The 26,522-nt window shown below is 47.4% G+C and overlaps 1 protein-coding gene across 5 annotated transcripts in view; it reads right to left on the reverse strand.

Moving 5' to 3' along the window:
* LOC140425043 (tensin-3-like) overlaps positions 1 to 26,522 on the reverse strand; it is a 666,087-nt gene that overhangs the window by 395,202 nt on the left and 244,363 nt on the right. For all 5 annotated transcript variants that reach the window (XM_072508833.1, XM_072508834.1, XM_072508832.1 and 2 more), the window contains 2 exons: positions 25,652 to 25,766; positions 20,311 to 20,348 (listed from right to left, as the gene is read on the reverse strand). In XM_072508833.1, the coding sequence (XP_072364934.1) occupies positions 20,311 to 20,348; positions 25,652 to 25,766 (153 nt within the window). The remainder of the gene's footprint in view (positions 1 to 20,310; positions 20,349 to 25,651; positions 25,767 to 26,522) is intronic.

Genomic DNA, 26,522 nt, shown 5'->3' on the forward strand with positions numbered 1-26,522 from the left:
GGATGACAAATTATTATTATTTTTAAAAATATTTTAATTCAAATTTTTACATATTTTCAACAACCACCCCCCCCTTACAGAAATAAGAAAAAAACAAAGAACACATAAACATCTTATAGCTATGTCACGTATTCCCCCAATATACAAGCCCTCATTAAATGATAATAAACACAGTAGTAAACTCAAAGTACCCCCCACCCCCCGGGTTGCTGCTGCTGCTGTCCACCTCCAAACGCTCCGCTTGAAAATCAAGGAACGGTTGCCATCGCCTGAAGAAACCTTGCACAGATCCTCTCAAGGCAAATTTTACCCTCTCCAATTTAATGAACCCTGCCATGTCGCTGATCCAGGCTTCCACGCTTGGGGGCCTCGCATCCTTCCACTGTAGCAGAATCCTCCGCCGGGCTACCAGGGACGCAAAGGCCAGAATACCCACCTCTTTCGCCTCCTGCACTCCCGGCTCGTCCGATACCCCAAATAGAGCGAACCCCCAACTCGACTTAACCCAGGTGTTTACCACCTTAGACACCGTCCTCGCAACGTCCCTCCAGAACCCATCCAGCGCTGGGCATGCCCAGAACATGTGGGCGTGATTTTCTGGGCTTCCCGAATACCTTACACACCTGTCCTCTACTCCAAGAAACCTTGCCCCAGTCATGTGCACCCTGTGCAGAACCTTAAATTGTATCAGGCTAAGCCTGACGCAAGAGGAGGAAGAATTTTCCCTACCCAAGGCGTCCGCCCACGTACCCTCGTCTATCTCCTTTCCCAGCTCCTCCTCCCATTTACCTTTCAGCTCCTCCACCTAGGCCTCCTCCTCCTCCTGCATATCCTGGTAGATCGCCGAGACCTTGCCTTCTCCAACCCACCCCCCCGAGAGCACCCTATCCTGGATCCTACGTGCTGGCAGCAGCAGAAATTCCCTCACTTGCCGTCTTACAAACGCCCTTACCTGCATGTACCTGAAGGCATTTCCAGGGGGGAGCCCGAATTTTTCCTCCAACGCCCCAAGGCCCGCAAACGTTCCATCTATAAGCAGGTCCCCCGGTACAGCCAAAAGTATTCCAACCTCCTCCGATTTGTGGCCACACTCGCCACCGGGGCTTCGTACAGTAACCAAACCCAACTAGTGAACCCCTCCCCGAACCCAAACCTCCTCAACACTTCCCACAGGTACCCCCACTCCACCCTATCGAAGGCCTTCTCCGCATCCATAGCCGCCACTATCTCCGCTTCCCCTTCCACTGCAGGCAACATGATTACATTTAGGAGCCTCTGCACATTGGTGTTTAGCTGCCTTCCCTTCACGAAACCCGCCTGGTCCTCAATTCTGGAAGCCAACACCTTCGCTAACAGCTTGAAAAGAAAATGAAATGAAAATCGCTTATTGTCACAAGTAGGCTTCAAATGAAGTTACTGTGAAAAGCCCCTAGTCGCCACATTCCGGCGCCTGTTCGGGGAGGCTGGTACAGGAATTGAACCTTGCTGCTGGCCTGCCTTGGTCTGCTTTCAAAGCCAGCGATTTAGCCCTGTGATAAACAGCCCCAGGCTTCGCATCCACATTGAGAAGAGAGATTGGCGTATACGACCCACGCTGTAAAGGGTCCTTGTCCCGCTTCAAGATCAGCGCCCTGGACATCGTCGGGGGTAGGACCCCTCCGTCCCCCGCTTCATTGTAAGTCCTCACTAGTAGTGGGCCCAACAGGTCCATATATTGCCTGTAAAATTCCACCGGGAACCCATCTGGCCCCGGTGCCTTCTCCGCCTGCATACTCCCCAGCCCCTTAGTCAGCTCCTCCAGCCCTACCGGTGCGCCAAGCCCAGCCCCCTGCCCCTCCTCTACCCTCGGGAACATCAGCCGGTCCAGAAAACGACGCATCCCCCCCTCCTCCATCGGGGGCTCAGACCTATACAGCCCCTCATAGAAGTCTCTAAATACCCCATTTATTCCCACCGCACTCCACACCGTGTTCCCCCCTTTATCCCTAACTCCCCCAATCTCCCTCGCTGCCTCCCGCTTCCGAAGCTGGTGTTCCAGCATCCGGCTAGCCTTCTCCCCGTATTCATACACCGCCCATTGCGCCTTCCTCCGCCTTCTTGGCAGTCAACAGGTCGAACTCGGCCTGGAGGCTTTGTCGCTCCTTGAGTAGTCCCTCCTCGGGGACCTCTGCATACCTCCTATCTACCTTTAAAATCTCCCCCACCAACCTTTCCCTCTCTCTCATCTCCTTCTCCTCCTTGTGGGCCCTAGTGGAGATTAGCTCTCCCCTAATCACCGCCTCCCAGACCACCCCTACCTGCAACACCCCATTATCGTTAACCTCTAGGTATCTTTCAATGAACCCCGGATCCGCCCGCTTACCTCATCTGCCAGCAAAACCACCTCCAAGCGCCACAGCGGGCGCTGGTCCCTCTCCTCCCCTAGCTCGAGCTCCACCCAGTACGGGGAATGGTCTGTGATGGCTATGGCCGAATACTCAGTGTCCTCCACCCTCGGGATCAGCGCCCTGCTCAAAATGAAGAAGTCAATCCGGGAGTAGGCTTTACGGACATGGGAAAAGAAAGAGAATTCCCTGGCCCCCAGCCTAACAAACCTCCATGGGTCCACTCCTCCCATCTGGTCCATAAACCCCCTCAACACTTTGGCTGCCGCTGGCCTCTTACCCGTCCTGGATCTAGAGTGGTCCAATGCTGGATCCAATACCGTATTAAAGTCCCCCCCCCCATTATCAAGCTCCCTGCCTCCAGGTCCGGATATCCGGTCCAACATGCACCGCATAAATCCGGCATCATCCCAATTCGGGGCATACACATTCACCAAGACCACCCGCACCCCCTGCAGCTTACCACTCACCATCATGTACTTACCTCTGTTGTCTGCCGCGATGCTCAGCGCCTCAAACGACACCCGCTTCCCCACCAAAATCGCCACACCTCGATTCTTTGCGTCCAACCCCAAATGAAAAAGCTGCCCGACCCACCCCTTTCTCAGCCTAACCTGGTCTGCTACCCTCAAATGCATCTCCTGGAGCATGACCACATCAGCCTCCAGTCCCTTCAGGTGCGCGAACACACGGACCCTCTTGACCGGCCTGTTCAGGCCTCTCACATTTCAGGTTATCAGCCGGATCAGGGGGCTGTTCCCCTCCCCCCCCCCCCCGCCACCCGCCTGATGATTAGCCGTCTCCCTTTCTAGGCCGGCCACGTGCCCACGCCTCCCGAACTCTCCGTTCCCCCCAGCAGCTGACCCCCGCCCCGACTCTCTCTTCATGCACCAGCTCACCTTTGGCCAATGCAGCAGCAACCCAGTTCCCCCTCCCCCCACCCCCCTCCCCAGCTAGGTCTCCCCCTAGCTGCGTTGCTCCCCCATTGCACTCCCGTAAGTCAGCTGACTCCTGCTGACCCCGGCCTCTCCCGTCACTCCATCGACCCCCCCAGTGTGAAAATCTCCCCTCCCCCCCCGCCCTCCTGTCCATCAGCGGGCGCTCCTATCCAGCACCACCCCTCCCCAGCCCCGCCCCCTTCCTTCCCTAGCGCGGGAAAAAGCCCGCGCTTGCCACCAAGCCGGCCCCGCCCCCTTTGGCTCAGCTCCCTTTCATGGCCTGATCCCAGCTCCCCCACCTCGGGCCTCCCCTTTCTCCTCCCCCCCAATGGGGCCCCCTCTTTCAACCACCGACGCCCACACTCTCACCAAACCCCCACTACGAACCATTTCACCCTACCCCATCCAGCACCCAAGAAAAAACAGTACCAAATAGAACAGAACATACCCCAAAAACACAACAATTACATCAATCCCCTCTCGACATCCCCTCGCATCTGACCCTCAATCCGAGTCCAACTTTTCGGCTTGGATAAAGGTCCACGCCTCCTCCGGCGTCTCAAAGTAGTGGTGGCGGTCCTTGAAAGTGACCCACAGTCGCGCCGGCTGCAACATTCCAAATTTCACCCCCTTCCGATGCAGAGCCACCTTAGCCCGATTGTACCCGGCCCTCTTCTTGGCCACCTCCGCGCTCCAGTCCTGGTATATCCGGATCTCTGCATTCTCTCATCTGCTGCTCCGCTCCTTCTTTGCCCACCTTAGGACACGCTTCCTGTTCACGAAGCGGTGGAACCCCATCAGCACCGCCCGCGGCGGCTCCTTGGGCTTGGGCCTCCTCGCCAGGACTCGGTGGGCCCCTCCATCTCCACGGGCCCTGGGAAGGCCCCCTCGCCCATCAACGTGTTCATCATCGTGACCACGTATGCTCCAACGTCCGACCCCTCCACTCCCTCCGGGAGACTCAGAATCCGCAGGTTCTTCCTCCCCGACCGATTCTCCATGTCCTTTAACTTCTCCTGCCATTTCTTATGCATCGCCTCATGCACCTCTACCTTCACCGCCAGGCTCAAGATCTCGTCCTCGTTCTCCGAGGCCTTTTGCCACACCTCCCGGATCGCCACCCCTTTGGTCTTCTGGGTCTCGAGCAGCTTGTCTATCGAAGCCTTCATCGGCTCCAACAGCTCTGCCTTCAATTCCATGAAGCAGCGCTGGAGAAACTCCTGCTGTTCCTGCGACCACGCTGCCTGGTCCCCACCCGCCGCCATCTATGTTTTCCTCCCTCGCACTTTTCGCTGCTCCAAAACTACGTTTTTCACCGCTCCACTCCTGGTCCAATCTATACAGTGCCGGGGAAATGTTACTGTCACCTTCCCACACTGAGAACCATCGAACAAATGCCGCTGGGGCCCTAAAAAGAGCCCAAAAGTCTCTTTCTGGCGGGAGCTGCCGAACGTGCAACTTAGCTCCGCATAGCCGCAACCGGAAGTCCGACAAATTATTTATTGAGTAACAAAACAATATACCTGTGAGTTCTTTTACTTTAATACTTTGACTAGTAATAGAATTAGCTAAGATTAGATTGAATTAATAATTAGTATAATACACTGCACTCTGAGCTGGTCACTTCTATCCTCTAGCTGCAATACACACACACACTAAGAAAGAGCGGGAAACTCCTTATATAGTTCCTGTTGGTGCTGCCATCGAGTGATCATCTGACTGTACTGACTGCACATTCACTAATCATATATTAACATATACAGAGATCACTACAGCAAGTAACATTCTCACCACTTAATTACCAGGTAATGACCATCTACAACGAGAGAGTCTAACCACTGCATGTTGATATTCAATGGCATATATCTTAGCTGAAACCTCCATCATCACTATTCCACTATTCTGCAGGTCAGCATGGATCAGAAATGTAACTGGACCAGACATATAAAGACTGTGATTATAGTGGGTCTAAAAGTAGCTATTCTGCGTTGCATAACTCATCTCCTGTTTCTCCAAAGCCGCTCCACCACCTAGAAGGCCCAGATCAACCAGCAGCACGGTAGCCTTGTGGATAGCACAATTGCTTCACAGCTCCAGGGTCCCAGGTTAGATTCCGGCTTGGGTCACTGTCTGTGCGGAGTCTGCACATCCTCCCCGTGTGTGCGTGGGTTTCCTCCGGGTGCTCCGGTTTCCTCCCACAGTCCAAAGATGTGCAGGTTAGGTGGATTGGCCATAATAAATTGCCCTTAGTGTCCAAACTTGCCCTTAGTGTTGGGTGGGGTTACTGGGTTATGGGGATAGGGTGGCGATGTTGACTTTGGGTAGGGTGCTCTTTCCAAGAGCCGGTGCAGACTCGATGGGCCGAATGGCCTCCTTCTGCACTGTAAATTCTATGAAACCAGTGTAATGGAATTTTCTCCATTTGCCTTCTTGAGTGCAGCTCCAACAACATTTAAGCAGCTCAAAAACCTGTGAATCGAGAACTAAGCAGCCCACTTGACTGAAATCTCATCCACCACAAGTACACCATGGCAGCAGCGTGAACCATCAACAAGATGTGTTGCAGCAAACTGACTAAGGCTTCTCACTAAATCATCTTCCAAACCAGTACCACTATCACTTAGAAAGAAAAGTAGAGCAGATGAATGGGAACGCCAATACCTGCAAATTCACCATCCAAGTTATGTAACATCCAGGCTTGGAAATCATGGTTCCTTCAGCGTTGCTGTGCCAAAATCCTGGAATGTCTTCACTAACAGCACTGTAAGTATACCTACACCACTCGGACTGCAGCAGTTCACTATTACCTTCTCAAGGGCAATTTAGGGATGGGCAGCAAATACTCAATTTGCACCGACCATGCTGCCCGCCGACACTAAAATCTTCTACACTTCCGGGGTCCGTATCCCTCTATTCCCATCCTATTCATGTATTTGTCAAGATGCCCCTTAAACGTCACTATCGTCTCTGCTTCCACCACCTCCTCCGGCAGCGAGTTCCAGGCACCCACTACCCTCTGCGTAAAAAACTTGCCTCGTACATCTCCTCTAAACCTTGCCCCTTGCACCTTAAACCTATGCCCCCTAGTAATTGCGAGAAATCGTTTCATGAAATAAAAATGAATAATTCCTCATGCATCTAGTTTATTTAAAATGAGTAAAACCACCAATTTCTTCATTTATATGTTGAACCATGAGTTTAAAAAAAGGTAAATATCAAGACTAGGATGTTTTGGGAGGTTTTTCTCAAGGGCATAGTCTTCAGATTAGGCATCGTCTGACCTGCAGTAAACATCCTACTGGCCAAAGTCACTAACACTCTGAGTTTCTGGAACAACAGTTCTCTGTGCTTCTTCATCTTCCTCAATCTCTCTGCGGCCTTCACCATCATCAGTCATTCCTTCTGCCTACAATGGTCTTCAGAACAATTCAAACAGGATCCAATTCCACTCATCACAAAATAGATCTTATATATCCAGGACTATGTCAATACGGTCATTGCTCAATGTATTTCATGGTTCTATCCTGAGCTGCCTGTTTTCCACCATTTCTATGCAACCCCATAGCAACTTCACTCTAAAACACTGTATTAGCTTTCACTGATGAGTATGCTGGCAATCGTCGTGTGTTTTATGCCACCTCCTCAATCAACCCTACAACTGCATCACTCCACCATCACCTCAATCCCACAGCTGCAACACTCTGCCTCCTCGATCAATTCCACAGATGTGACCAGTACTCAAAACTGTCATTAAGACTTGATGAAGCCAGAATTTCCTTTAACTGTGATCCTATCTCTTTCCTCGACACTGGCCCTAAATTCGTCCAGAACTGCAGATCATCAGCATCGAACTGTATCTCAAAGCTCCACCTCCCCCTCCATGTTCTATCCATTCACTTCATCCCTTTCTTCCACTTCTGAAAAATGACCTGCAGCCATTTATGCTTTAACCATTTGACTGGATAGGCATCTGCAACCTGTTGCAATTCAAAGAACAAAGAAAAGTACAGCACAGGAACAGGCCTTCAGCCCTCCAAGCCTGCACCAACCATGCTGCCCGTCTAAACTAAAATCTTCTACACTTCCGGGGTCCGTATCCCTCTATTCCCATCCTATTCATGTATTTGTCAAGATGCCCCTTAAACGTCACTATCGTCTCTGCTTCCACCACCTCCTCTGGCAGCGAGTTCCAGGCACCCACTACCCTCTGTGTAAAAAACTTGCCTCGTACATCTCTAAACCTTTCCCCTCGCACCTTAAACCTATGCCCCCTAGTAAATGACCCCTCTACCCTGCGAAAAAGTCTCTGACTATCCACCCTGTCTATGCCCCTCATAATTTTGTAGACCTCTATCAGGTCGCCCCTCAACCTCCTTCGTTCCAGTGAGAACAAACCAAGTTTTTTCAACCTCTCCTCATAGCTAATGCCCTCCACACCAGGCAACATCCTGGTAAATCTCTTCTGTACCCTCTCTAAAGCCTCCGCATCCTTCTGGTAGTGTGGCGACCAGAATTGAACATTATACTCCCAAGTGTGGCCTAACTAAGGTTCTATACAGCTGCAACATGACTTGCCAATATTTATATTCAATTCCCCGGCCAATGAAGGCAAGCATGCCGTATGCCTTCTTGACTACCTTCTCCATCTGTGTTGCCCCTTTCAGTGACCTGTGGACCTGTACACCTAGATCTCTCTGACTGTCAATGCTCTTGAGGGTTCTACCATTCATTGTATATGCCCTACCTGTATCAGACCTTCCAAAATACATTACCTCACATTTGTCCAGATTAAGCTCCATCTGCCATCTCTCTGCCCAAGTCTCCAAACGATCTAAATCCTGCTGTATCCTTTGACAGTCCTCGTCGCTATCCACAATTCCACCAACCTTTGTGTCATCCACAAACTTACTAATCAGACCAATTACATTTTCCTCCAAATCATTTATATATACAGACCAGTTAAATTGTCCTCCAAATCATTTATTTATACCTGCACCATGTAGGTACTTCAGGGCGCTTAAGTGTGAACATGTGTAAGAAGTGACTCCAGCTGCTTCAGCTTGAGGGACAGCTGGAGATATTGTGGAGCATCGGGTGTGGGGGGGGGGGTTGAATTTACAAAAAGGAAAATCATACTTGACAAATCTACTGGAATTCTTTGAAGATGTAACTAGCAGAGTTGACCAGGGAGAACTGGTGGATGTGGTTTATTTAGACTTTCAGAAAGTTTTCGACAAGGTCTCACAGCAGATAGATATATAAAGTTAAAGCACATGGGATTACGGGTAGTGTCTTGAGATGGATAGAAAGCTGGTTAGCAGGCAGAAAGCAAAAAGTTGGAATAAATAGGTCTTTTTCTGATTGGCAGTCAGTGACTAGTTGGGAACCGCTGGGATCGGTGCTAGGACACCAACTGTTCACATTATATGTTAATAATTTGGACGAGGGAACTAAATGTATTATCTCCAAATTTGCAGATGATACAAAGTTGGGTGGGACGGTGAGCTATGAGGAGGATGTAGAGATGCTTCAGCGGGATTTTGATCGGCTGAGTGAGTGGGCACATGCAGTATAATGTGGATAAATGAGGTAGCAAAAATAGGAAGGCAGATTATTTTTTGAATGGGTGTGAATTGAGAACGGTGGATATTCAGCAAGGCCTTGGTGACCTCGTACAATAGTCGCTGAAAGTAAGCGTGCAGGTACAGCAGGCAGTAAAGAAGGCAAATGACATGTTGGCCTTCATAGTGAGAGGATTTGAGAATAGGAAGAGAGATGTTTTATTGCAAATGTATCGGACATTGGTGACGCCACACCTGGAGTATTGTGTGCAGTTTTGGGATCCTTATCTGAGGAAGGATGTTCTTGCCACGGAAGTAGTGCAGCAAAGATTTACCAGGCTGATTCCTGGGATGGCGGAAATGTCATATGAGGAAAGACTAAATTAGTAAGGATTATATTTATTGGAGTTTAGAAGAGTAAGAGGGGATCTCAGAGAAACTTACAAAATTCTAACAGGATTAGAGGGACAGGTAGTATTGAGGAAGCAGGGGGGTTGCAGAGGGAAGCAGGGGGGCTGCAGAAGGACTTGGACAGGCTAAGAGAGTGGGCAAAGAAGTGGCAGATGGAATACAATGTGGAAAAGTGAGGTTATGCACTTTGGAAGGAGGAATGGAGCATAGACTATTTTCTAAATGGGCAAATGCTTCGGAAATCAGAAGCACAAAGGGACTTGGGTGTCCTTGTTCAAGATTCTTTTAAGGTTAACGTGCAGCTTCAGTCGGCAATTAGGAAAACAAATGCAATGTTAGCATTCATGTCGAGAGGGCTAGAATACAAGAGCAGAGATGTACTTTTGAAGTTGTATCAGGCTCTGGTCAGACCCCATTTGGAGTATTGAGAGCAGTTTTGGGCCCCATATCTAAGGAAGGATGTGCTGGCCTTGGAAAGGCTCCAGAGGAGGTTCACAAGAATGATCCCTGAAATGAAGTGCTTATCGTATGAGGAACGGTTGAGGATTCTGGGTCTGTACTCATTAGAATTTAGAAGGATGAGGGGGGTCTTATTGGAATGTACAAGATACTGCGAGGCCTGGATAGAGTGGTCGTGGAGTGGGTATTTCCACTTGTAGGAAAAACTAGAACCAGAGGACACAATATCAGACTAAAGGGACGATCCTCTAAAACAGAGATGGGGAGGAATTTCTTCAGCCAGAGGGTGGTGAATCTGTGGAACTCTTTGCCGCAGAAGAGGGGGCTAAATCACGGAGTGTCTTTTAGATAGAGATAGATAGCTTCTTGATTAATAAGGGGATCAGGAGTTATGGGGGAAAGGCAGGAGAATGGGGATGAGAAAAATATCAGCTCTGATTGAATGGCTGAGCAGACTCGATGGGCCGAGTGGCCTAATTCTGCGTGTATGTCATATGGTCTTTTTGACAGGGCAGGTTCAGAAAGAATGTTCCCGATCGTGGGGGAGTCCAGAACTCGGGGTCAGAATTTGAGATTTAGGACTGAGGTGAGGAGAGATCTCTTCACCCATAGAGTGGTGAATCTGTGGAATTCGCTACCACAGAAAGTAGTTGAGGCAAAAATGTTGTGTAATTTCAAGAAGTAATTAGATAGAGCTATTGGGGCTAAAGGGATCAAGGGATAGGGGAGGAAGGTGGGATCAGGGTATTGAGCTTGATGATCAGCCATGATCATAAAGAATGGTGGAGCAGGTCCGAAGGGCCAAATGGCCTCCACCTGTTTCTATTTTCTATGTTATGTTTCTATGTTAGGCGTTTCCTGGATCGTATGTTCCATAAGATGGTTACTCCACAGCAGTGAGAGGTCAGGATCGCAGATTGATGGAAACCAGGAAGAGGAGCAGCAGGCAGGAAGTACAGGAGTCTATTGGGTGTGCCATTCTCAATCAGAAATTGCTGATACCCTGAAGGAGTGCAGCCCACACCAAGGCACCAGTGGGCAAGGGACCAGAGGGAGCAGTAAAGCAAAGCAATGCAATTATTATGGGAGATTTCGTAGTCAGAGAGACAGCTAGGCATTTCTGTAACTGTCATCATGAATCCTGTTTGGTGTTTTGTCTCCCTGGTGCCAGGGTAAAGCACATCATGAAGAGGGTGCACAATATTCTGCAGGGGCTGAGCCAGAAGATGTGACGCACGTTGGTACTGCAACAGAGGGGGCAGGCATTGAGGTCAGGAAGTTAAAAAGTAGGACTTCAAAAGTAGTAATCTCTGGATTACTCCCAGTGTCACATGCTAGCTCTAGTAGAAAGAGGAAGATAAAGAGGGCAAATGTGCAGTTTGAAACAGGGTGCAGGAGGGCTTCAGGGTCTTGGGGCACTGGGAACAGTTCTGGGGCAAAAGGTACCAATTCAAAAGGGATAGGGTTAAGGCCTTTGATCGGGTGGAGTGGGAGTACCTATGGGAAGTGCTTAGCAGGTTTGGGTTCGGGGAAGGGTTCATAGGATGGGTCAGGTTGTTATACAGGGCCCCGATGGCGAGCGTGTCTACGAACCGGCGGAGATCTGGATATTTCAGATTGTACCGCGGGACGAGACAGGGGTGTCCCCTGTCCCCTTTGCTGTTCGCGCTGGCAATTGAGCCGCTGGCCCTGGCATTAAGGGAGTCTAGGAACTGGAGGGGGTTGTTCCGTGGAGGGGAGGAACACCGGGTGTCGTTGTATGCTGATGACCTGTTTTTATATATTGCAGATCCAGTGGAGCGGATGTCGGAGGTCATGCGGATACTTAGGGATTTTGGGGACTTCTCGGGCTACAACCTCAACGTGGGGAAGAGTGAGCTCTTTGTAGTGCATGCGGGGGTCAGGAAAGGGGGCTGGAGGAGCTGCCGTTGAAGAGGACGGAGAGGAGCTTTTGATACCTGGGTATCCAGGTAGCTAGGACTGGGGGGCCCTGCATAAGCTTAATTTGACACGGTTGGTGGACCAGATGGAGAAAAACTTTAGGAGATGGGATGTGTTGCCACTTTCCCTGGCGGGTAGGGTGCAGTCGGTCAAGATGACAGTTATCCCGAGGTTCTTGTTCGTGTTCCAGTGCCTGCCCATCCTAATCCCCAAGGCGCTTTTCAAGCGGGTAAGCAGGAGTATTATGAGATTTGTATGGGCGAGCAAGACCCCGAGGGTAAAGAGGGTGTTTCTGGAGCGCAGTCGGGACAGGGGCGGGCTGGCGCTGCCAAATCTGTGTGGTTATTATTGGACAGCTAATGTGGCGATGATCCGTCAATGGGTAATGGAGGGAGAGGGGGCGGCGTGGAAGAGGCTAGAGGCGGCATCTTGTGAGGGTACTAGCTTGGGGGAGCTGGTGACGGCACCGCTGCCGCTACGCCGACGTGGTACACCACGAGCCCAGTGGTGGCGGCAACATTGAAGATCAGGGGGCAGTGGAGGCGACATCGGGGTGAGGTGGGGGCCTCAATTTGGTCCCCCGATACGGGATAATCATAGGTTTGTGCCGGGCAGGATGGATGGGAGTTCCTAAGTTGGCATCGGGCAGGAATTAAAAGGGTGGGGAACCTGTTTATAGATGGGACTCTTGCTAGCCTGGGTGCGCTGGAGGAGAAATTTGGGTTGCCTCCCGGAAACACTTTTAGATACATGCAAGTGAGGGCGTTTGTGAGACGGCACGTGAGGGAATTTCCGCTGCTCCCAGCACAAAGGATTCAGGACAGGGTGATTTTGGGTGTATCGGTTGGAGAAGGCAAGGTCTCGGCAGTTTATCAGGAGCTGCAGGAAGCGGAGGAGGCCTCGGTGGAGGAGTTAAAGGGCAAGTGGGAGGAGGGGCTCGGGGAGGAGCTGGATGAGGGTCTGTGGGCTGATGCCCTGGGCAGGGTTAATTCCTCCTCCTCATGCGCCAGGCTCAGTCTAATACAGTTCAAAGTAGTACATAGGGCGCATATGACAGGGGCGAGGATGAGTAGGTTTTTTGAGGTGGAGGACAGATGTGTGAGACATTCGGGGAGCCCAGCGAATCACGCCCTTATGTTCTGGACGTGCCCGGCGCTGGAGGGTTTCTGGAGGGGCTTTACGAAGACTATGTCCAAAGTTGTGAACACCCGGGTCAAGCCGAGCTGGAGGATAGCACTATTTGGGGTATCGGACGAGCCTGGAGTGCAGGAGTCGAAAGAGGCCGGAGTTCTGTCCTTTGCGTCCCTGGTAGCCCGGCGGAGGATCCTGCCAATGTGGAGAGATGCAAAGCCCCCGAGCGTGGAAGCTTGGATCAATGACATGGCAGGGTTCATTGAGTTGGAGAGGATAAAGTTTACCTTGCGAGGATCTGTGCAGTGGTTCTCCAGGCGGTGGCACTGTTCCTACACATACTCGCGGAGCGCTAGGTGGAGGTCGATACAGCGGCAACCCGGGGGGGGGGGGGGGGTTTGGTTTATGTTTTTGTGAAAAGGGGGCGTTTCCCCCACTTTTGTAGTTATTGGTTAAATGAGGTTAATGTATCTTTGTTTGATTTCCTATGTACAATTTTGTTTTTCTTTCTTTCTGGTGTGTTTGGTTGAAAATTGTTGAAAATTTTGAATAAAGGGATAGGGTTGCACCTTAACAGGACTGTCACTGATACCCACACAGGGAGACCCGGTTGTATAGTTGGGGAGGGTTTAAGCTAAATTGGCAATGGAATGGAAATAGAAAAGAGGAATAAGGTGCATAAAATGTTGGACAATACTCGAGAAGGAATGAGTACCATCGTAGATGGGAGCAGACCAAGAGGGAACAGTAAGTTATTAGGTGTGTTCGGAGTATGGGAGAAAGTAATAAAAACGAAATTAGACACGCTGTGCATGTATGTTAATGCACGGCGTGTGGTAAAAGAAAATTGGTGAGTTACAGGTGCGGGTTGCCATGAGGAAATATAATGCTGTGGTTATTTTTTTTTTAAATTTCCAATTAAGGGGCAATTTGGCATGGTCAATCCACCTACCCTGCACATCTTCAGGTTGTGAGGGTGAGACCCATGCAGACAAGGTTGGAATGGGCAAACATGGACAGGGACTCGGGGCCAGGATCGGACCCGGGTCCTCGGCGCCGTGAGACAGCAGTGCTAATCACTGTGCCACCCTTATGCTGTGGTTATAACAGAGACCGGGTTTTTTTAAAAAAAGGACAGAGTTGAGTACGAAATAAGACAAGGGGTGGGATTCTCCAATAATGGGGCCATGTCCCCACGCCGACGAGAAAACGGGCACGAATCACTTTCTAGAAAATCCGGGGCGATTCTCCATTTTCAACAGGGCCAGCAGGGTGCCGGAGTGCTCCACACAGCTCCGGCTGCCGATTATGGGGCCCTGTACTTCCGGCCGCGGGTCCGTGCATGTGCATGCCGGCCACCTGCGGCGCCGGCCCGGCGCAACATGGCAGACCCACGCAGCGGGCCGGCTCCGAAGAAGGCCCCCCTTCCAAATCGCGCACGCCTGCCGATCGGTGGCCCTCCAATCGCAGGCCTGGCCACCGTGGAGGCCCTCCCCAGTGACGGATCCCCCCGTCGCCCACCAGGACGGCAATCAGAGCCGCGATTCCAAGCTCCCACTGGGTGGAACCATGCCGGTGGGAACTCGACCGGTCGTCCGCGGAGAATCGCCGCGGGGGCCTCTTGCAACGGCCCCCGACCGGCGCTGCGCCGACTGCGCGCACGACTGGCAGCGATTCCCCGGTTGCCAGAGAATCGCGGGAAGGCATCGGGGGTCCGACGCCCTATTCTCCGCCCCCACGCCAGGCGCGATTGCGGCGCGGAGGCTCAGAGAATTCCAGCCAAGGTGTTCAGGAAAGATGAGAAAGGAAGGAATGGGAACGTGTGGCAATATTCATTCAGGGGAGCACTGTAGTGCTTGAGAGAGAGGATGCCCCATCGGGGTCAAAGACAGAATCTATTTAGCGAGAGCTGAGGAACAAAAAAAGGTGCATTGCTTTGCTCTGTGTTGCCTATAATCCCTTGGTTATTATAATAATAATCTTTATTGTCACAATTAGGCTTACATTGCAATGATGTTACTGTGAAAAGCCCCTAGTCGCCACATTCCAGCGCCTGTTCAGATCAAGCTCAGGGAGAAGCTTAGGTAATCAAGGGGTAAAGTCAAGGTAGGAGGGAAAAACAGTAATATGGGAAATGAGAGCCAGAGGAAGAAAACCTAAGAGTACACCAACAGTCAAGGCTAGGTGTTACAAAAGATAACAAAAAGACAAAACTAAAGACTCTGTATCTGAAGGTGTGCAACGTTGATAACAGTAAATTAATTGAGGGCGCATATTTTAGTAATTGCATTAGTGCAATATTTAGAGATGACATTTGCTCAGGAGATCAAGATGTACTGGTTTTGGTGAAGATGCCGAACAGTAGGGGAAAGAAGTCACTAGTGGCAGTGGTCTGCAGGGCCCCTAACAGTAACCACGATGTAGGATAAAGTATATCAGAAATATTGGGTGAGTGCAATAAAGGGATACCAATAATCATGGGTAATTCTAAACTATGTATAAACTGGGAAAACCAGATTGGTAATAGTAGCCTGGATGAGTTCATAGAATAAGAGTAACCCTTTCTGGAACCAACCAAATAGCGGGTTATATTAGACTTGTATAGTGTAATGTGACAGGATTAATGAATTAAGTAAAGGCATGCCAACTTCACAGTGACCATAATATGATTGAATTTTACATCTAGTATGAATGGGCGAAGAGTGGGTCCAAGACTAGTATTTTAAGCTTAAATAAGGACAACTATGCGAGCATGAAAGTGAACTGGGATACAAGGCTCGAGACTAGATTGAGAGAGAAGCAGCGGCAGACATTTAAGGGGATACATGAGAGTACTCAGAATAAGTATATTCCTACGATAAAGAAAACTTCTGAGCGGAGGACCCACCATTCATGGTTAACTGAAGACATTAAGGAAAGCATTAATCTTAAGGAAAAAACATACAACTGAGGTACGAGGGGAAGCTCGTTAGAAATGTAAAAACATATAGCTCAAGTTTCTGGAACTATTTAAAAAGGGAAAAAGGAAAATGTGAGCGTTGGTCCTCTTGAGAATGACAATGGGGAGTTCATAGTAGATAATAAAGAAATACTTCTGCCTTCACTATAGAGAGGGCGAGAGGGTAACTTTCAACAGCAGTTTGTTTCCAATACAACAAGAAAGGAGGCATTGCTGGACCTGGTTCTTGGAAATGAGGTGGGAGAATCAAGTGTCGGTATGGGAACATTGAGAGGACAATGATGATTGTATCACGGCATCAGCAGCTACGTTTTGGAGGGCCTTGATGGCGGCGGTCCGAGGGGAAATTATTTTGTTCAAGGCCCTTGGGGATAGGATGAGGAGGGAGGAGCAACGGCGGTTACTGGACAAGATAATTGAGGTGGACAGGAGATACTCAACGGCTCCCGAGGGAGCTGCTGGCAGTGGTTTTGGTGAAGATGCCGAACAGTAGGGGAAAGAAGTCGCAGGGGCATTTGACCAGTTGATAATGGGTAAGGCGGTGGGGCAGCTGCGGAGGGCAAGAGGGGTGCAGTATGAGTATGGGGAGAAGGTGAATTGTATGTTGGCCCACTAGTTGCAACATCAGGCAGCGTCCAGGGAAAGTTTGCAGGTGAAGGTGGAGAGGGGGAGGTGGTACCAGAGCCAGAAAGGATAAAGGAGGCGTTTAATGCTTTCTACGAGGGATTGTATTGAGCTGAACACTTTTTGTTTTGTTTTGTTTTTGGGTGGGGGGGCCTGGGGCGGTTTCTGGATGGGTTGGAGTTCCCAGAGTTAGAGGACGGGAAAGGCAAGCATTGGAGGAGCCATTGTAGTTAAGGGGAAGTGATCAAATGCATTAGTAGGGAGGCCCCGGGGCTTGACGGCTTTCCGGCAAAATTGTACAAGCAGTTTGCAACGGAGTTGTCCACTCACCTGGTGGGTATGTTCAGTGAGGCAGTGGAAAACGGGGAGTTGGCGGCTACGTGAGCACAAGCATAGATTTTATTGATCCGAAAAAGGGGAAGGATCCACTGGAGTGTGGGTCCTACAGGCCCATTTCGCTGCTAAACACAGATGTGAAAGTCCTGGCGAAAGTTTTGGCATGTAGGTTGGAGCTGATTTCTGAGGACCAAATGGGTTTTGTGAGGGGGAGGAAACTCTCCGGTAACATTAGGAGGTCGCTGAATGTAATTATGACTGCCAGGAGGACGGGAGACAGTGGTGATTGTGTCCATGGACGCGGAGAAGACATTCGACCGGGTAGAGTGGAGGTATCTGAAGTTTTGAGAAGGTCTGGATTTGGACCAAAGTTAGTGGCGTGGGTTCCATTGTTGTATGCGTCCCCCATAGCTAGTGTTTAAACAAACAAGACGAATTTGGGGTATTTTGGGTTGCATATGTGGATGAGGCAGGGGTGCCTGCTTTTGCGATTGTTGCTTGCATTGGCTATAGAGCCCTTGAAAATGGCCATTCGGGCATTGGCTGAGGGGCGAGGGATTGTGGAGGGGGGGGGGGTAAGGAGTCCGGGTATCATTGGATGTGGACAACCTGTTGTTGTTTGCGTCGGACCCCTTAGGAGGTATGGTCAGAATTATGGACTTGTTTTAGAGATTTGGGGCATTTTCCAGCTACAAGTTGAACATAGGGAAGAGTGAGGTGTTCGCAGTGAACGTGGCGGGGCGGGGGACAAACTTGGGGGCACAAGCATTAAGGTGGCAAGGGAGCAGTTTAGGTATCTGGGGATTCAGGTAAAGCATGAGTGGACTACAATGCATAGGTGGAACTTGACAGGGTTGGTGGAAGAGGTTGAGGGGGACTTGAAAAGGTAGGATAAGTTGCACTTAAGACATTGGCAGGGAGGGAGCAGGTGGTAAAGATGAACGAAAGTGGATCAGTTTGGAGGAGGAGTCCTGTAGTGGCTCGGGTTTGAGGGCTCTGGTGACGGCCCTGTTGCCACTGCTTCCAATGAAGTATACAGGGAGTCCGGTAGTGGAGTCGACTGTTAAGATCTGGAATCAATTGCGGAAGGACTTTAAACTGGGCCATATATCAGTGCTGCCACCACTGTAAGGGAACCACAGGTTTAGGCTGGGGGTTGTGGGGATGGGATGTATAGGCGATGGAAGGAGCAAGGGTCGAAGCAGGTCAGGGATATGTTCTCGGAGGAGAAATTTGTAGAATTGGATGAGTTCAAGTGCTGGCAGGTGCGGGACTTTACGAGTAAGGAGCTACCAACGTTCCCACAACTATCAGAGTACAAGCTGCTGGAGAAATTGCTGCTCCCAGATGAGGTGAGGGAGGGCAGGATCGGGAACATATACGGGTGACGGAGAGCAGGGTAACGCGTTGGTGGAAAGAATTAAGCGGAAGTGGGAGTTGAGGAGGGAGATAGGATGAGGTCTCTGGTGTGAATTGATGCGACGATTGAACTCAACTTCCTCCTGTGCGAGAACGTCTTGATTCAGTTTAAAGTGGTGCACATGACTCAGGCTTGGATGAGTGGGTTCTTCCCAGAGGTAGTGGATGGAAGTGAGAAGTGTGGGCGGGCGCCAGCGAAACATGCTCACATGATTTGGGGTTGTGAGACTTCAGAGAGCTTCTGGGAGGCGATGTTTGGAACCTTAGTGAGGACAGTGGGAGCAGAGATGAAGTCGGATCCCCCCATCATGACGATCTTTGGGGCTTTGGAGCTGCTGGAGGGGTAGGGGGCCGATGTTGTGGCCTTCGCCTCTCTGATTGCCCGGCAAAGGATTCCTTTGAATTGGAGGTCAGAGGCCACTGGGAACTGAGGCCTAGCTGGGGGACCTGCAAGCAAAAGAGAACTATAGGTTCTACAAGCTGACGGGCAGTTGGAAAATGCTCAAGGCTTGAACATATTTCTGTATATTAATATGTGGCATTTCTAGAAAGCATAATTGAGCCATGTTACCAGCTCAACTAATTATCTTAAATGTGTTGTTAGTGTAGTTATTAGCACACTCAAGATTGTTCAGTCGGAGCTGCCTAATTGCACAATCATATTTCACAGCAGACATGTTGTTTGGGGTTTTATAAGCATGGGTTGCTTCAGTTCAGTCTTGACTCTGCTTATTACGAACAGATATTTGAGAAACAGATAACAATGGTGAACAGATTTACTGAATGAGTAAACAGCAGCTTTAAAGTCATTTTCCATATGGCTTGTTCGTCTTGATTTCATTCAACCTGGTTTGAATTTACAGTCCATAATGGTAGCCTCTCTCTAGTCAATTCTTATGTATGTAACGTTGATTTTTTTTTTTAAAAAACAGTCACAGTAGAGTTCACATAATAATAATTCCTTCAAAAATACCCCAGATTTATTTTCTTTTAGGAAAAATCATTAATAAATTATAAGCAAATTTCACATGTCTGAACTTTGCAGAGAATTTTTTTTCAATAGGTCAAACGTCAGTTCATACTGTGAGATTGTATAGTCAAAGGTTAAATCTAATGTAATCGACCAAGTACAATATATTTTGTACTTGATTGTATATTTTTTAGGAAAAGATAATACCGCATGTATCATTTATATCCATGTCACAATGTCCCAAACTATGCCTGTTAATGTGTGATGGCGTAGTTCTATAACCTGCTCCAAGGTCTCCACCAATGTTGTTAGATGCGAGGAAGCAAATGTTAGTAATATAAAAACGACTCTTCCCTCAATTTCTTCTATGGACTGGCATTTGCCAACGATCTGTGCCTTCCCACGGAGATCAACAGCTTGGCAGTGCAAGTTAGCAAGTTTCTGCAAGGTGAAGTAATTTGGTGGACAAATCACTTTTGCTAGACTAAATGTTCAGATTCACAGTTAAAAAAAACGATCATATTTCATTTCATCGGCTTCTTGACAATAAGCTTCTGAGAACTGCTTTTCCACCACTCCAGTTAGTCTAGACGTTTTGTGCCTATCACACTTAAATTATTGAAAGGTACTGCACTGTACGTCAGCCCTGAGAGCCACAGAGCAACATTCTCACCCCTTGAGTTAGAAGATTGTGGGTTCAAGTTTCACTTCAGAGATCTGAATACGTGATCAGGCTGCCACTTCAGGGTAGCACTGAAGGGGTGTGTAGTCTTTCAGATGAGATGCAAAACCGAGGGCCCATTTGCACTCAGATGAATGGAAATAATCCCATGTCATTATTTTTGAAGCACTTTTTCCTGGTGTCCTGTCCAATATTTATTCCTCAATCATCATAACTAAAACAAATTATCTGGCACTTTATCTCACTGCTATTTGTGGGACCTTTCTGTGTACAAATTAGCTGGCATGCTTCTCAAATTACAGCACTAGACACTTCAAATGTACGTCATTGGGACCAAAGTGCTTTTGAGACATACCACGGGCCCAAAGTATAAAATCAAAGTTGTTTCCTTTCTTCCCGTATAAATTGAATGAAACGTATCAAATCCCCCACAGGTTAATTTATTTGCTCTGCAAAGAATTACAAATGAAATAATCTACTTTTGTTCTGACTTACCTTTGGCTCACATTTCTTGTGACACGCATATTTGCAAACTGGAAAAAAATAAGAAGAAATTAGAATATTGTAGTTGACAGTAAAAGTGATTTCTTTTAAAATAAACTTCATTCCCAAATTCAATTCTAAAAGAGCAGTTGTAGCTGTTTCTGGGTCAATTTCAGCCACTGGGTGCTCCTCCTCATTGTCCCTCCCACCTTCACCTTTGCTTTGAGCTGGTGGGAGATTCTACGAAGTACAATATATTTCTTGCATTCATTCTTTTTACATCCCATGCATTGATACATCAAGACACCTTCAAATAACTTGTTTCAAACCTGATCGAATAGAGATTGGTGGGAGTAATGGCATGTGAATTGTGACAACTAAAATCCATTTTGCCTCAAAAGTATACAGCCAAGTGTTACTGTATGGTTAATAATCCACAGCGGTAGTTGCAATGTCATTGTGTCACATTTGTACAGGATATAGGTGCATCTGTATAAAGTCATCAGTGTTATTCCATGTGACCTTTTGCCAGCTTTATCTTTTCAGCCATTCAAACATTATTTTATTAGTTACACAAATGGCAAAGGCGTTGCACTTGTTATTGATGGCAACACCAAGTTTATAATGAAATACAGATAGATCAACTAATGGTGCAATGAGTATGTTACAATTGTTAATCACTCCATATGAATGTACTCATGCATCGTTCAATGGAGCGCACTATATCTACCATGACATCTGCCATCAACTCAAACAGAAATGTGAATGATGTGGAGATGCCGGCGTTGGACTGAAGCGAGCACAGTAAGAAGTATTACAACACCAGGTTAAAGTCCAACAGGTTTGTTTCAAACACTAGCTTTCGGAGCACTGCTCCTTCCTCAGGTGAATACATCACCCGAGGAAGGAGCAGTGCTCCGAAAGCTAGAGTTTGAAACAAACCTGTTGGACTTTAACCTGGTTTTGTAAGACTTCAGAAATGTGAATGAAACTGTTTTTTCACTCGTGTCAAAGAACATAAACCTGAAGAAGAAAAATGAGTAAATTTTGAAAATCCATTAAATTGCAACTTAGCAATCACGCCGCACGCCCGCCCCCCCCACCCCACCCTTTTAATATTGATTGAAATCTGATTTCTGCTCTTTTAAAAATGTAACTCATGGTCGGTTCAATGATGTACTCTTGGAGGGAAAATTGGCAGTAAAGTCTGAATAGCCACCGAGATGAGGTCATGCTAACAGATTAGAAATGGGACTTTCCAAGTTGTAAGTCAACTTGCTTTCTACTCACTTTCACAGTCCAATGGTGACTGTATGTTTTGGGACTTAGGCTCTTCGGTGGGTTATTAAGCTATAATCACATTACTGACTTGACAAAAGGCATCTGATAAAATTCCATATGGAGGGTCATTAGTCAAAGTCAAATTCAGGGTACATCTTGGGTACCGATATCAAGCGGCTGAAGGTTTGGAAGTAAAAGTTGTGAAGATTGGGTAGAAATTAAAAGTGTGCCGACATTCATTTATTTTACAACAATGACTTACAGTTAGATATTTAATGCAAACTGGAAGAAAAATGGATATGATGTACAGCTCAAAACGATGGTCAAAGATACTTAGCAGTCACAGCAGATCTCACACTTTGTCCAAGTAATTTAAAGCAGCAATTACAAAGTCAATAGCAGTATGTATTCTATAGCTAAACAATGAAACACAAGTCTCAATCAAGCTGAATGCATACTGGTTATCATAATCTTTATTATTGTCACAAGTTGGCTTACATTAACACTGTAATGAAGTTACTGTAAAAATCCCCTAGTCGCCACATTCCGGCGCCTGTTCGGGTACACAGAAGGAGAATTCAGAACGTCCAAATGACCTAACAGCACATCTTGTGGGAGGAAACCGGAGCATCAGGAGGAAACCCATGCAGACATGGGGACAACGTGCAGACTCCGCACAGACAGTGACCCAAGCGTGAATCGAACCTGGTGAAGCTACAGTGCTAACCACTGGTAACACCAATTGAATAAACTAGGTTTGTTCTCATTGGAACGACGGAGGTTGAGGGGCGACCTGATAGAGGTCTACAAAATTATGAGGGGCACAGACAGAGTGGATAGTCAGAGGCTTTTCCCCAGGATAGAAGGGTCAATTACTAGGGGGCATAGGTTTAAGGTGCGAGGGGCAAGGTTTAGAGTAGATGTACGAGGCAAGTTTTTTTACACAGAGGGTAGTGAGTGCCTGGAACTCGCTGCCGGAGGAGGTGTTGGAAGCAGGGACGATAGTGACATTTAAGGGGCATCTTGATAAATACATGAATAGGATGAGAACAGAGGGATATGGACCCAGGAAGTGTAGAAGATTGTAGTTTAGTCGGGCAGCATGGTTGGCACGGGCTTGGAGGGCTGAAGGACCCTTCAAGCCTGCATTGACCATGCTGCCCATCTAACCTAAAGCGTTCCACACTTCTGGGGCCCATGTCCCTTTATTCCTATCCTATTCATGTATTTGTCAAGACAACCCTTAAACGTCACTATCGTACCTGCTTCTAGCCTCACCTCTGGCAGTGTGTTCGAGGCACACACTAACCTCTTGTGTAAAAAAACTTCCCTCGCACATCTCCTCTAAACCTTGCCCCTCGCACCTTAAACCTATGTCCCCTAGTAATTGACTCTTCCATCCTGTGAAAAATCTGTTCACTATCAACTCTGTCCATGCCCCTCATAATTCTGTAGACTTCTATCACATCATCCCTCAACCTCCGTCATTCCAGTGAGAACAAACAGAGTTTATTCAACCTCTCCTCATAGCTAATGCCCTCCATGCCAGGCAACATCCTGAAGTAGGCCATTTAGCTCTTCGAGGAAAGGCTAAAAAAATGCGGACTTCTCAGCCTTGAAAAGTGCCATTAGTTAGCATGTGGAAAGATAAATCAAAAAAATCAAATTAAATTACATAGATTACATAAATTGTCAGTAGGACAAGGAACTACACAAATTTAGGACTGTTATGAAGAAGATGCTTCGTAGAAAAGGTTCTTTTGATGACTTGCAATATTAGATCATCAGTCCATTCGTGGCGACTAGGGGCTTTTCACAGTAACTTCATTTGAAGCCTACTTGTGACAATAAGCGATTTTCATTTCATTTCATTTCATTCCCAAGTGGAGCTTATCTGTGTAAGCATGAGCCCAATGTAACTATCTTTTTTTTTCCCAATTAAGGGGCAATTTAGTGTGGCCAATCCACCTCCCTGCACATCTTTGGGTTGTGGGGTGAGACTGACGCAGGCACAGGGAGAACGTACAGTGTACACGGACAGTGACCCTGGGCAGGGATCCAACCCGGGTCCTCAGTGCCATGAGGCAGCAGTGCTAACCATTGCGCCGCCATGCTGCCCCAATGTAATTATCTTGCAGATTTAATGCATTTATCATTAGCACGGTAGTATGGACAGCACGGTAGCACAGTGGTTAGCACAGTTGCTTCACAGATCCAGGGTCCCAGGTTCAATTCCAAGCTTGGGTCACTGTATGGAGTTTGCACATTCTCTCCGTGTCTGCGTGGGTTTCCTCTGGGTGCTCCGGTTTCCTCCCACAGTCCAAAGATGCGCAGGTTAGGTGAATTGGTCATGAAAAATTGCCCTTAAGTGTCCAAAAAATGGTTAGGGGGGGTTATTGGGTTACGGGGATAGGTTGGAAATGTGGGCTTAAATGGGGTGCTCTTTCCAAGGGTCGGTGTAGACTCGATGGGCCAAATGGTCTCCTTCTGCACTGTAAAGTCTATGATTCTATGATCTAGTGTCCACAATTCTGGTCTCCCTTGAGTAATTACTTGCCTCCCTTGATATTTCAGCACTGTCTGTAGCTAAAGCTGGATTAGTCTTGGCGCCCATTGCTAACTCTAGATCTCACATCAACACGCTGGCTGATGACCACTCTACACTGCAGCCTTTTGTCAGCTTTCAGGAGACGGAGGGTAGAAAAACTGACTAAACATTTCTGTGCTTTCCATGAGAAATTCCTCTCAATTTGCTTGCAGCAGTGACAAAGAGATAAATCTTTCATTCTTTGAGGCCCCAGGACAAAAGTTGGAAAGTCTCGTTATGGCAAATTTTACCAAGCACCTCATTTTGCACCAGACTGTGTTGTCCTGAGCATTACTTATTTGTTGGCAGTGGTTATCCATGTTCTTAATCTGTAATAGTAAATATATCAAAAGAGGCACTGGGGAGCAAATACAAAATCTCTGTCCAAAATTTTTTAAAAATAATAACAGACCCCCTGTATCAAAGCGGGCGGCATAGTGGTTAGCAGTATTGCTTCACAGCGCCAGGGATCCGGGTTCGATTGTCAGCTTGGGTCACTGTCTCTGCGGAGTCTGCATGTTCTTCCCGTGTCTGCATGGGTTTCCTCCAGGTGCTTTAGTCTCCACCCACAAGTCCTGAAAGACGTGCTGTTAGGTAAATTGGACATTTTGAATTCTCCCTCTATGTACCTGAACAGGTGCCAGAATGTGGCGACGAGGGGATTTTCACAGTAACTTCATTGCAGTGTTAATGTAAGCCTACTTTTGACACGAATAAAGATTATTATGTCCTGCTAAGGAAACCAGTGGTCACTCAGACAACAAGATACTGCAATGCATCTGTCACTCAAACACTAACTGAAAGTTCATTCTTCTGCTTGGCAAACCAGGAGAATCATTTACATTTATGCACATCTCCAACCAGTAGAATTTCTTCAACATAATACTCCGCATGTCAGCCAACCAATATGTTGTATTACTCAGCATCAGAAAAGCACGTGTACCTACATCGCCATGCTACCCACCAAAATACCCACATAGATAGCTCCATTTAATGCATAACTGAGGGGTTTTAGCAAAAAATAAATAAAACAAAGTGGAAAGGGGGACAAGGAATCTCAAAACGCGATGGAATTTGAAAGGAAAGGCAGTTAGACAAAAAAAAACTAAGAACAACAAAGATAAAGGGAAAGAAACCAAGGACATGCAAAGAAGTAGAAATCCCATGCCTTTGTCTCTTTTATATTTATTATCACTATGGTCAAGTTTTGTTTTCTACTTTATTCAATTTGTGCACAGACTTTTATTTGTGTCCCTCGATATCATTGATTATGCCTTACTTTCTAACATATATACTAAAATATTCTCCTTCAAAGGATCATACATCAAATATTCTCTGAAAACCATGTTCCACTCCTGACCCAAGTGTCACTTACGTGGGGGGAGGTTTGGATTTATAGATAACATATTTGTGTAACACTAAAATTAAAAATATAGATAATTGTAACATCGTACAAATAAGTAATGGTGCGTTTTGGGGACTCACCTCTGCAAGAAAGGCCCTGGCTGCTGCTGATGAGTTGTTTGCAGATGTTGCAGGTTTTTGGTTTTTTGAAAGTCTTATTCTTAAATGTATGGGAACTGGAAGCTAACTCTTCAGGCTGAAAAATCAAATATTAGAAAGTTTTTTTCAGTACACATTCGCAAAAACAGGAGTTACATTCATAAAGTTTTAAAACAAATGCTTTCTTTTTTTAAAGTCACAACTAAAATATTGACAATGTAGCTGAATGACACAAGTCTCAACTCAAACCATATTAAAAGCTTCAACAGAAATAAGTCGACAGCTTATGCATTTGACCTGACAAAAGAAGTGTGGAAATTCTGTCTTTCTTTCACACAATATCTTAGAATAGAAGCTGCCCCCAATAACACCTTACATTCAAGAAAGCACCTTTAGTAAAGAAAAAACTTCCCAAAACACATCATGGAAGCACAAGTAAAAATGGATGGTGAGCCGAGAATGGAGTAATGAAGGAGGCTGGCAAAAGATGGCACAAAAACATTGGTTTTGGGAAAGGAGGAAATTCTGGAAATTGAGACCTAAAGAGCTCAGTGATCAATCAGGAAAAATATACTCAATAGCCAGTAAGTACTAGGGAGGAGTTATAGGGATGGAGAATGGGGCAAGAAGTGGGAACTGGGAGTCATGTTGATGGTTAAATGCGACAATGCGAATTTCATTTTTGAGGCATTATGGAATCAGAAGCCAATTGGGTGTAGAATGGAATATAGATATCAGATGTTATACAGATGGTAGCAGGCAAGGGTTACAATTGAGATCGGAGGTCGAAACTCCAGTTCACAATGTGATAGCATCTGCAAACAGTTTGCTTTAGCCTCAAACAGTGGCCAGA

This window comes from Scyliorhinus torazame, chromosome 6 (genome assembly GCF_047496885.1).
Source record: "Scyliorhinus torazame isolate Kashiwa2021f chromosome 6, sScyTor2.1, whole genome shotgun sequence".
In the NCBI taxonomy this organism is placed as follows: Eukaryota; Metazoa; Chordata; class Chondrichthyes; order Carcharhiniformes; family Scyliorhinidae; genus Scyliorhinus; species Scyliorhinus torazame.